This window comes from Sceloporus undulatus, chromosome 6 (assembly GCF_019175285.1).
Source record: "Sceloporus undulatus isolate JIND9_A2432 ecotype Alabama chromosome 6, SceUnd_v1.1, whole genome shotgun sequence".
Lineage (NCBI taxonomy): Eukaryota > Metazoa > Chordata > Lepidosauria > Squamata > Phrynosomatidae > Sceloporus > Sceloporus undulatus.
Window position 1 is genome coordinate 66059784 of NC_056527.1, and position 9713 is coordinate 66069496.

Below are 9713 nucleotides of genomic sequence, written 5' to 3' on the forward strand. Positions count from 1 at the left end.
AGAGATCAAGAGGTGCACACTATGCAGGACTTGCCATCCTCTCTCCTGTGTTCATTACCTGTGTTGTTTTGTGCCTTCAGACCTTTTCCAACTTGTGGTGACCTTAATGCAAACCTGTCATTGGGTTCTCTGGACAAGATTTGTTCAAAAGGGGTTTGTCTTTGCCTTCCTCTGAGACCGAGAGAGTGCGATTTGCCCAAGGTCACCTAGTGGGTTTCCACTTCTCAACAAGGAATCAAACCCTGGTCTCCAGAGTCACAGTTTTGTTGTCGTTGTGTGCTTTCAAGTCATTTCTGAGAGATGTGCTGGAATAAAAAGTCTTGAAATTCTTCCTTTCATCCTGGCCAGCATGAACTGAGCCACCTGTGGGAGGCAAACCACCACTCTGCTTCTCACTGATGCCAATCAGGATAGCTTTCTCTGGGCTCTTTCACACTACAGTGTTATAGCACTATGAGTTCACTTCAACTGTCCTGGCAATATTCTATGGAATCAGGTTTTGTAGTTTGGTATGGCAGTAGTTTTCTGTCTGAGGATTCAAAATCCCCCTGCCACTAAACAAATTCTAAAATTCCACTTAATATTGCCATGGCAGTTAAAATGGAATTATAGCACTATAGTTGTGTGGTATGAAAATATCATTTGATCTCAACTTATTAATGGAGTTAGTATCCACCTTTTTTTAAGAGTGAACTTAACCCTGTATCTATGGTAGGATTCACTTACATTCTGTCATTTGGAATGATTTCATCTTCATTTCATTAATAAGCACTATATTCAACCCTGAAACATATATTCCTATGCCACATACAGATTTCAGCTACTGAACTAGAATGCCATAGTTACCTTCCAAGGCTACACATGCTACACAGGCAGATTCTATTTGAATGGTAACATTTTAATGTTATATTGCATTCTGTCAACATCATAATTATGTCCAGTAAAGTAAATTACAGAGAAGCCACTACTCTGTGAATGAGAAAGAGTCCATATAAAGATAAAAATTAGCAATCCAGCCAAAGCAAACCTTCTTAAAATTACAGAACATCTGTTTCAGTGGATGATTTTAATGTACTTAAATCTGTCATAGGTAAATCAATGAGACTTAACATTGGTTATTTAGGTTGTTGGCTTGTTTTTCAAAAAGTATTCTGCCAAGTGTTCTCACTCATGTGCATACACTCTTCATGTATTATTCATGTCAAAATAGACCATGGAAAAGATAAAAACCTTATGCCACAAAGATAATGTTGAAAACAATCCAGCTGAACTTAACTAACTTTTAAGTACCACATGGAAATTAGAGCTTTAATTTGAAACTGAACTTTGTTTTTGAGGGTGAAATGTGTGCTTAGCTCTTTTGTAGATCTAAACTTTACTGGAATACACAGATGTCACTAAAGCAGTCATCTCATAGGAAGTCCCACCTGTTCCTATCCATACTGTTCAGGCTATGCACTTCCTATACAGATATCACTAAGCTATATATTTGCATGTCAACCGCATGAAAATAGCTGGATGGAGCAAAAGCAAGTACAGTAACTGTACTGCAAAATGATGCCAGCAAATTGAAAAGTTGTATTAGATGTTACAGCTGAGGAACAGTAAAATTCAGCAGGTTAATGATTTAGTGGTAGCCCCATGTTTCTTACCAAGTCTAGTACTACTCATTGGCTGGATTGTGTTGCATATTTTTAAAGAGTTTTGTTTATGAAAGTGCTTCTGCTTCATGAAGTATAAATAAAGTAAGCAATTTGCACTATCAGGGCCCAAAACAATGCTCTGGTAAAGGTGTGGCAGAAGATTCTTTGGTTTCTGTCAATGCCCTAGGCTGATGAATGAACACACTGAATTTAACCCCCTGGTTTGCTGCTGCCCTGACAAAGCCACTGTTTGCAGTCATGGTGATAGCCTTTAAAGCATCTCCTGTCCCAAAAATTGTCAGAGAACGGTGACTGATTTTGGAACTAGGCACTAATTTTAAGGCACGTTCAGAGGGCTGGTCTGGTACCACACTGATTCTTTCCATGAGTCGAGCAGCTCGAGTTTTCTCACCTGCTCCCCCCAAAGTTTCTAAGATAACCTGAAAGTCTTTAACTGCAGATTCACAAGCAAACAGCTCCTTGCCCTTCATGAACTCTTCCAGCAGCGGGAGGACACTTTCTTCTCTCTCCTGAGCTGCCTGCTCAGACAGGACTTTCTCCTTAAAGATGAAATCACAGCTTCCGTAGCTAAGGGCAGAGACAAAGGTAATCAGAGTAGTAATATCCAAGTTAACCCTATTGCACATGTCTACTCTGATTTCTGTAGGAAAAGCTACACTTGCTATTAATTTGTCCCGATCTACTCTTGTCACTTGAAGGCATTCATTTCCATCATCAGATTCACTAGAACTTAAGTGGACGTTGTCCTTAGCATGCTCTGCCAATGCATCCACAGCAACTATGTCCCCCCGTATAGATATGCCCATCTCTTTCAATCTCTCTGCCACTGGGCTAGACACACCATTGTAGAATGCAAAGATAATATGTGGGTTACTGTACTGCACCAGTTGCTGACCACTTGCTTGCAGGAAATCTTCTGCTTGCTTAATGACACTTTTGTCACCATACTGGCCTCTGCCCAACCAAATATTGTGCAGTGCTTCAGCCTTGCGACCAATTGCTTTCACCCAAGTGTGACCACCGTTTGCAACAACATCCACTACCAAGAACTGCTTTTCACCATATTTGTCTTCATAAGTAAAGACATGAAGTACTGCAGCAACTTCCTCCAGGTTCTCCGCAGACTCAATGATGGCTTGTAGGTGAGTGAGGTTTGTACTCTGCAGATGGGACTCTTTGATGGCTACCTTTCCAGCTTCCACCTTATGCAGGAACTTTAACTCTGCTTTCAATCTGCTGCACAGTTTGGAACCTCCTTCTATGCCACCTTTCTGGGACCGGCAAAGAGCTTCTGCCCTTTTGATCAGCTCCTTAGCAACAGCAATTCTCTCACACAGCAAGGAATGTGCAGACATGCTGGTAACATTATTCCTGAAAATGATAAGAAAGCATGGACTGTAAGTATGGACTGTAAAATTAGCACACCAATGAAGTTCCTCAAATAATTTGTTTTCCAAAGGAGAGGGATTCAACATACAGCTCTGCATTTTAAATAAATTCAACATGTTTAGTTTAACAAACATGAACATTTTTACATAATCCAGTTACAAACTAAGATTTAGTAGAAATGGGATTTTCATTTGGGAGAACAGGAAAAAAAAAGAGATTTAAGATTTGAGTTCAAGGTATTTAGCAAGACACAAAAAAAACCCTAAAGGGATCAAGTATTATGCAGAATTATCTTATAAAAGTTATGCATTCATACTTAAGCAAGATACCAAGACAACCTAACTTAAAAATCCTTGGCTATTTTAAAATGATTCGTCCTCAAATACAGTGTACATTGACAGGGAGGCTGAAGCTTTCAAGTCATATATCTCAAGCAACCTATTCTTCAGTCATCTCAGTGAATCTAAAGGAAAGTGTACCAAAACCCAATTTCTTATTGTCTTTCAACAGTTACAGTATTTGTTTCTAAAGTGCATTAAAACAGAAACACACAAACAAAAGGGGGAGAGAGAACTAGATCCTTACGGAGTCCTTTAAAAAAAAAAAGAAGCATTCCACAGGAGCCCATGGTCGTTCTAAACCCTACATATTAGTAAGCTACCCATTCTATTCTATTTTTATTTTATTTGTTTCATTTTGTTCTAAGACAATAAAGAAGACAGTGTAGTGTATCATCAGATCACTGCCATTCTAACACCATGTAATTGGGACAGAAATCCTTTTGGTTATACAAATGCTGCCATCTGCTGGACTGACCACAGGACAGCAATGCAAACATCTATATGGAACCTGTTCGGATGTTGAACTGTAGCTCCCAACAGCCCTACCCAGCACAGCCAATAATGAGGGATGGTGGGAGCTGCAACACAACAAGTTGACCATTCCTGCCTTCTGGTAAGAAAGTAGAGTCATAACAGAACCTGACCTTCCACTTGGACATCAGGATAGCACTTTTTCCTTGGGAAGCCTTCTCCTCCCCAAACACTTAAACATCTCAGTCATTTTCTCTCCCAATGGTCTTTTTAACATACCTTTACTGCACAATGTGCAGCAGAACAGGAATTAGCAAAATGTTCCCCTTACAATGTACCTCACTGATTCATGAAGCCCTCTTCCTCTCAGAAAAAATGGGGGGGGGGGGATAAAATAAAATAAAAACTGGATTATGGAATATTGTCTTTTATGGCCAGAAACTGTGGTTCTCAAGAAGTTGTTGGGCTAAAGTTCTCAGCAGTCCTAGCCACCACAGCCAAAGGTGAAAAGTTATGGGAGGCGCCATCCATACTTTCCAGCAACAAAAATATGCCGCTAGGGTTGCTTATAGGCAGCTTCCTAGGCCAGGAGTGGGCAATTGTGGATGTTGCTGGATGGCAGATCCCATCATTTTAAGCTTAAACCAATCAATATGGAAACAGTACACTGAGGAAACATATAAATGATATGAAATAAAAGGATGGCAGATTCCTTCAAGGAAGAAATATTTGAATATGAACCCACAATTTTAGAAAGTGAAGTGGAAAAATGAAAACACTTGGGAGAAATAAAAAATGACAAGAAATGCCAGATGTCTGAGCTGGATTAAGAAAAGGAAAAGGCACCAGGGGTCATATTGTAAACATACATTGGATAATGGAATGCACCAAAGAATTTGGAAGAAAATCAACCTGTGCTTTATTGACTGTGTAGCTCATGAGAAAGCATGGGTCATGCTAAAAGAAATGAGCATGCCACATCTGACTGTCCTGATGCATAGTCTCCACTCTGGACAAGAGACCACTGTCAGGATATGATGTGGAGAAACAAGACTGACAAAGACATCAGACAAGGCTATCGCCCTATTTCTTTAATTTATAGGCAGAACATATCACACAGAAAGTAAGATTAGCCACAGAGGAAGGAAGTGTGAAAATTGGGGGAAGGAACATGAACAATTTAAGATATGTAGATGACACCACATTACTTGAAGAAAACAGCAAACACCTGGAATGACTACTAAGGAAAGGTAGGAAATAAAGTGCAAAAACAGTTACAGTTGACTATTAAGGAGACAAAAATAAAGACTGACATAACTTTAAAGTAGATGATGAAGATATTGAAATAGTTAAAGATTTCCTGTACCTTGGCTCAGTCATTAATCAAAACAGAGACTGCTGCCAAGAAATCAGAAAAAGACTAGGACTCAAGCTATGAAGAAACTAAACAGGATCCTCAAGTCTTTATCAAACTTTATCAAAAATAACAAAGATATATCACTGAATGTACTAAAGTTAGGGTTGTCCATGCCTTTGTATTTCCAATTTCTATATATGGTACTCAATGTTGGGCAGTGAAAAAATATGATAGGAAGATCATCAACTCATTTGAAATGTGGTGCTGGAGGACAGTTCCTCGGGTATCATGAATAGCTGTAAAGAAAAATACATAAATTAAGCCAGAAATCGCACTAGAAGTGAAGATAACTAAACAGATTATCATACTTCACACATATCATATGATGGCATGGTCACTGGAAAAGATTATAATGCTTGGTGAAGTGAAAGACAGCAGAAAAAAGAGAAGACTGTACGACAAATGGATTAATTCCATCAAGAAAGTAGGGCCCTGAATCTGCAAGATCTGAGTAGAACAGTTGATGACAGGGATCTTGGATGCCTCTCATGTATAGGGTCACCAAAGCCATCCCTGCAGGCTGAAGCAAAATGAAATGAAGAGAGCCACCCCACCAGCCTTTTCCCCACCTCTAGACCACTTGCTTCTTCCCCCTGTTTTGATGCTGTGTCTCTTTCCAATGTAAGCCTGTGGTTTAAGCCGCTCTTTTACTGATTATCTGTAAAGTAATGAACTTATATCACTTTAATTATATGTAAGCAACTATGTAAGTATTTGACTGTATAGATCACACACAAAAAACCTTATGGAAGTCTCTTAAAGTCATGGTAGTTCTGATAGCTCTGATGAGAAATCTCTAATTAGGAGAAGAGGCTACTGCTAAAACCAAACATGGAGAAACAAAATGGTTCCCAATTGGCAAAATCTGCATTCTATCATCCTGTTTGTTCAACTTGTATGCAAAAACTATCATACGAAGGGCAAGCTGAGACTCAGAAGAAATAGGAGTGAAGATAGGAGGAAAGGAGTGAGGATAGGAGGACTAAAATAGCCTGATGATACCATAGTACTAGCAGAAAACATCACAGACTTGAAACAATTAATTGTTAAGGAAGTTGAAAGAAGAAGCTGCAAAGGCAGGCTCACTGCTGAACACAAAGAAAACAAAAATATTGACCACAGAGGATCTTCATACATTCAGCCTAGACAATGAGGAAATCGAAATAGTAACAGCTCCCCTACCTTGGATCAAACTGATAAGACCAGAGACAGCAGCCAAGAGATAGGAAGAAGAGTAGGAATGGGAAGGGCACTGACAAAAGAACGAGATAATATCCTAAAGAGTAAAGACATATAACTGAGCACCGAAGTCAGAATCATCCAAACCTGCCCATCATCATAAATGGGAGTGAGAGCTGGGCAGTGAAGAAAGCAGATAAGAAGAAAATCAATTAGTTTCACATGTAGTGCTGGAGAAGAATGGTGAGGATCCCATGGACAGCCAGAAAGGCAAACAAAAGGGTCCTTGAACAAATCAAGCCTGAACTCTCCCTGGAAGCCAAGATGATCAAACTGAGGTTATTGTACTTTGGCCACATCATGAGAAGGCAGGATTCACTAGAAGACAATAATCCTAGGGAAACTAAAAGGCAGTAGAGGTTACAAGTATAAATTTGGAGGACCTTCTCCTTCCTCAGATGCATTGCAGATACCCAGTTATATGTCACAAACAAACCATTCATCTCAAACAGATAGGATTTACAGTATTCTGTAACAACTGCTTTCAGTGATGCTTGCTCCCAGTATGAGTAGGACTCTGAGGGTGTGAGTAGTCCAGGAGTACCAGAGGAATGTAGGATGGGGTGTCTTGAAGATGTCTCCTCCAAAAGGTCACCATAAGTCGGGGTCGAGTAGAGGACAGTTCACAACCACAAACTAGTTTGATTACATTCAATGATATAGCCCTGTTAGTCTGTAGAATCAATATGTAGAAAGATCTTGTAGCACCTTGGAGACTAAGGGCCAGCAGAGACAGGTATAATATGGCAGCTTCACGGTGGTGTGGGGATGCAGTGTTCAGACAGCGCATACCCCCATGCCAGCGCACAGCTGCCCACACATGTGCTAGCATCCCAGCACTGTGGCGTCACAGTATTTAGACACTGCGTGCCGCCGCAGTGCCAAAAAGCCCTGGCAGGGCAGGAAAAGCCACCACAAAAAGAAGTGCTGTTTCTTTGTGTGGCAGCAAAACCCAGGAGTGGGGCTGTGGCATGCAGTTGCCACAGTGCCCACCTGGTTCTTCCAGGGATGGCATCACGCTACCCCTAACTGAAAGAAAGAACTTAGTAGCATGAGCTTTCCTAGGCTTAAATCTACTTCCTCAAAGGCATTTAGTCCATCAAATGCATCTGAAGAAGTAGATTTAAGTCTAGGAAAGTTTGTGCTGCCAACTTCTTTCTTTCAGTTAGTCTCCAAGGTGCCACAAGATCTCTCAAGAGATCTTGTAGCACCTTTGAGACTAACTGAAAGAAAGAAGTTGGCAGCATGATCTTTCCTTGACTAAAATCTAAATCTAAAACCTACTTGTTTAGACAGGCTTTTAAAACAGAAAGTTTTTAAGGTATGCGACAGGGTGCTGTTATATTGTTTTAATGTATCTTAAGCATTTTAATCTTCTAAAACTTGATTTTAGCCTTGAATTTGTATTCATTATTGTAGCAAATTAATTCTATTTTAATATACTATGTTTGTATGTTTTTTAACTGTATGGTGTTTTTTAATGTTGTAAGCCGCCCTGAGTCTCAACTTTGGGAGAAGGGTGGGATATAAATATCATCATCATCATCATCATCATCATCATCATCATCATCATCATCTCCTTCCTCAGATGCATTACAGATACCCACTTATATGTCGCAAACAAACCATTCATCTCAAACAGATAGGATTTACAGTATTCTGTAACAACTGCTTTCAGTGATGCTTGCTCCCAGTATGAGTAGGACTCTGAGGGTGTGAGTAGTCCAGGAGTACCAGCTTCACTTTATGGAGAACTAGTCTCCTCTCCCACCCCATAAAGAAAAGAGTCAATGCTGCTAGGGAAATGGGCGTCCCACAAATCCTTCGCTTGGGGAAAGAAAACAGAAAAGGAGCCACAAAAGGGGACACACTAAAACAAATGACAACAGTACTTGCCCATAGGGAAACCATACTTGCCCATAGGGAAGCCATGCTTGCCCATAGGGAAACCATACTTGCCCATAGGGAACCCATGCTTGCCCATAGGGAACCCGTGCTTGCCCATAGGGAACCCATGCTTGCCCACAGGGCAACCATGCTTGCCCATAGGGAACCCATGCTTGCCCACAGGGAAGCCATGCTTGCCCATAGGGAATCACTGGAGAATACTTGCTGTGGGCAAGCATTTTTCCAATGATTCTCTATGGGCAAGTGCTGCCATTTGTTTTAGTACGTCCCCCATAGAAGTGGAGGGGAGTCTTTCTCTTGAGGAAAGGAAGCACCCTCTTTTGGGGGGGGGGGGATAATAATAATAAGTGGCTGAACCACTTTCCCAACAAGGGCCTTTTAGTGCCAGCCTCTGAGGAAAAGAGGAGGAGGAGGCCCCAAAGGATGCTGGGAGAGAAGCCTCGGCCGCCATTTTAACTGAGGGCAAGATTCAGGCCCTCAAGCCTCCTCTCAAGGCTACTTATCCCTAAATTCTCGTCTAATAAGCATCCACATTGATGAAATAAACCGGTTTGAGGCCTCTTTAAGGGGCCCGGTTGCGGGCTGTGGAATTCTGGGAATGGTAGTTTGTTGGGCCCCAGAGCAAACTACCATTCCCAGAATTCCACAGCCCGCAGCCGGGCCCCTTAAAGAGGCCTCAAACTGCTTTATTGTTCACCCCTCAAGGCAAAAAACAAAAACAACCGCGCCTTAAGGACACTTACTCCCCCTTTGCTCCGTGTAGTAAGGAAGGGCATAGCAACTCACTCCTTCCCCCTCAGACTTCTGCCGCCGTCTTCGTCGCTCCTCCCTTTGCGGAGCATAGACCTAGAAGTCTCCATCATGGACAAAACCCTGGTCTTGGGAGGGAGGGATGGGCCGCACTGCGGGATTAATCCGGTTTCACACCGCTTTTAGCCAGCCTGGCTGAATGTCGTTGAAGGGAATGTAAAGTGCCCGAGGCCTCTTGCTAAAATAGGCTAAACAGCACCCAGAATGACAAAGTCCACAATTCTACAGCATACTGAGTCATGGCAGTTAAAGCGGGGTTGAACCGCATTAATTCTTCAGTGTAGACGCAGCCTGGGACGGGAGGGAGGAGTAGCTGAAAAGGGTCTTCCATTGTGTATATTTTGTTTCTGCTATATAATAATAATAATAATAATAATAATAATAATAATAATAATAATAATAATAATAATAATTAATAATAATAATAATAATAATAATAATAATAATAATGGATGTATTTATATCCCACCCAAT

The 9713-nt window shown here is 41.0% G+C and overlaps 1 protein-coding gene across 3 annotated transcripts; it reads right to left on the minus strand.

Annotated features, from left to right (window-relative positions):
• Positions 1-877: 877 nt before the first annotated feature.
• C6H7orf25 (chromosome 6 C7orf25 homolog) lies at positions 878-9422 on the minus strand. 3 transcript variants are annotated; one of them, XM_042477088.1, is made up of 3 exons: positions 9216-9422; positions 6985-7102; positions 878-3035 (listed from the first exon to the last, which is right to left on the minus strand). In XM_042477088.1, the coding sequence occupies exon 3, from the start codon at positions 3017-3019 to the stop codon at positions 1763-1765; it is 1257 nt and encodes a 418-aa protein (XP_042333022.1). In that variant the 5' UTR covers positions 3020-3035; positions 6985-7102; positions 9216-9422; the 3' UTR covers positions 878-1762. The 3 variants fall into 3 exon arrangements, with proteins under 3 accessions (XP_042333022.1, XP_042333021.1, XP_042333020.1); XM_042477087.1 differs by having other exon boundaries at positions 6985-7194; positions 9173-9422; XM_042477086.1 differs by lacking the exon at positions 6985-7102 and having other exon boundaries at positions 9173-9422.
• Between the last annotated feature and the right edge of the window lie 291 nt (positions 9423-9713).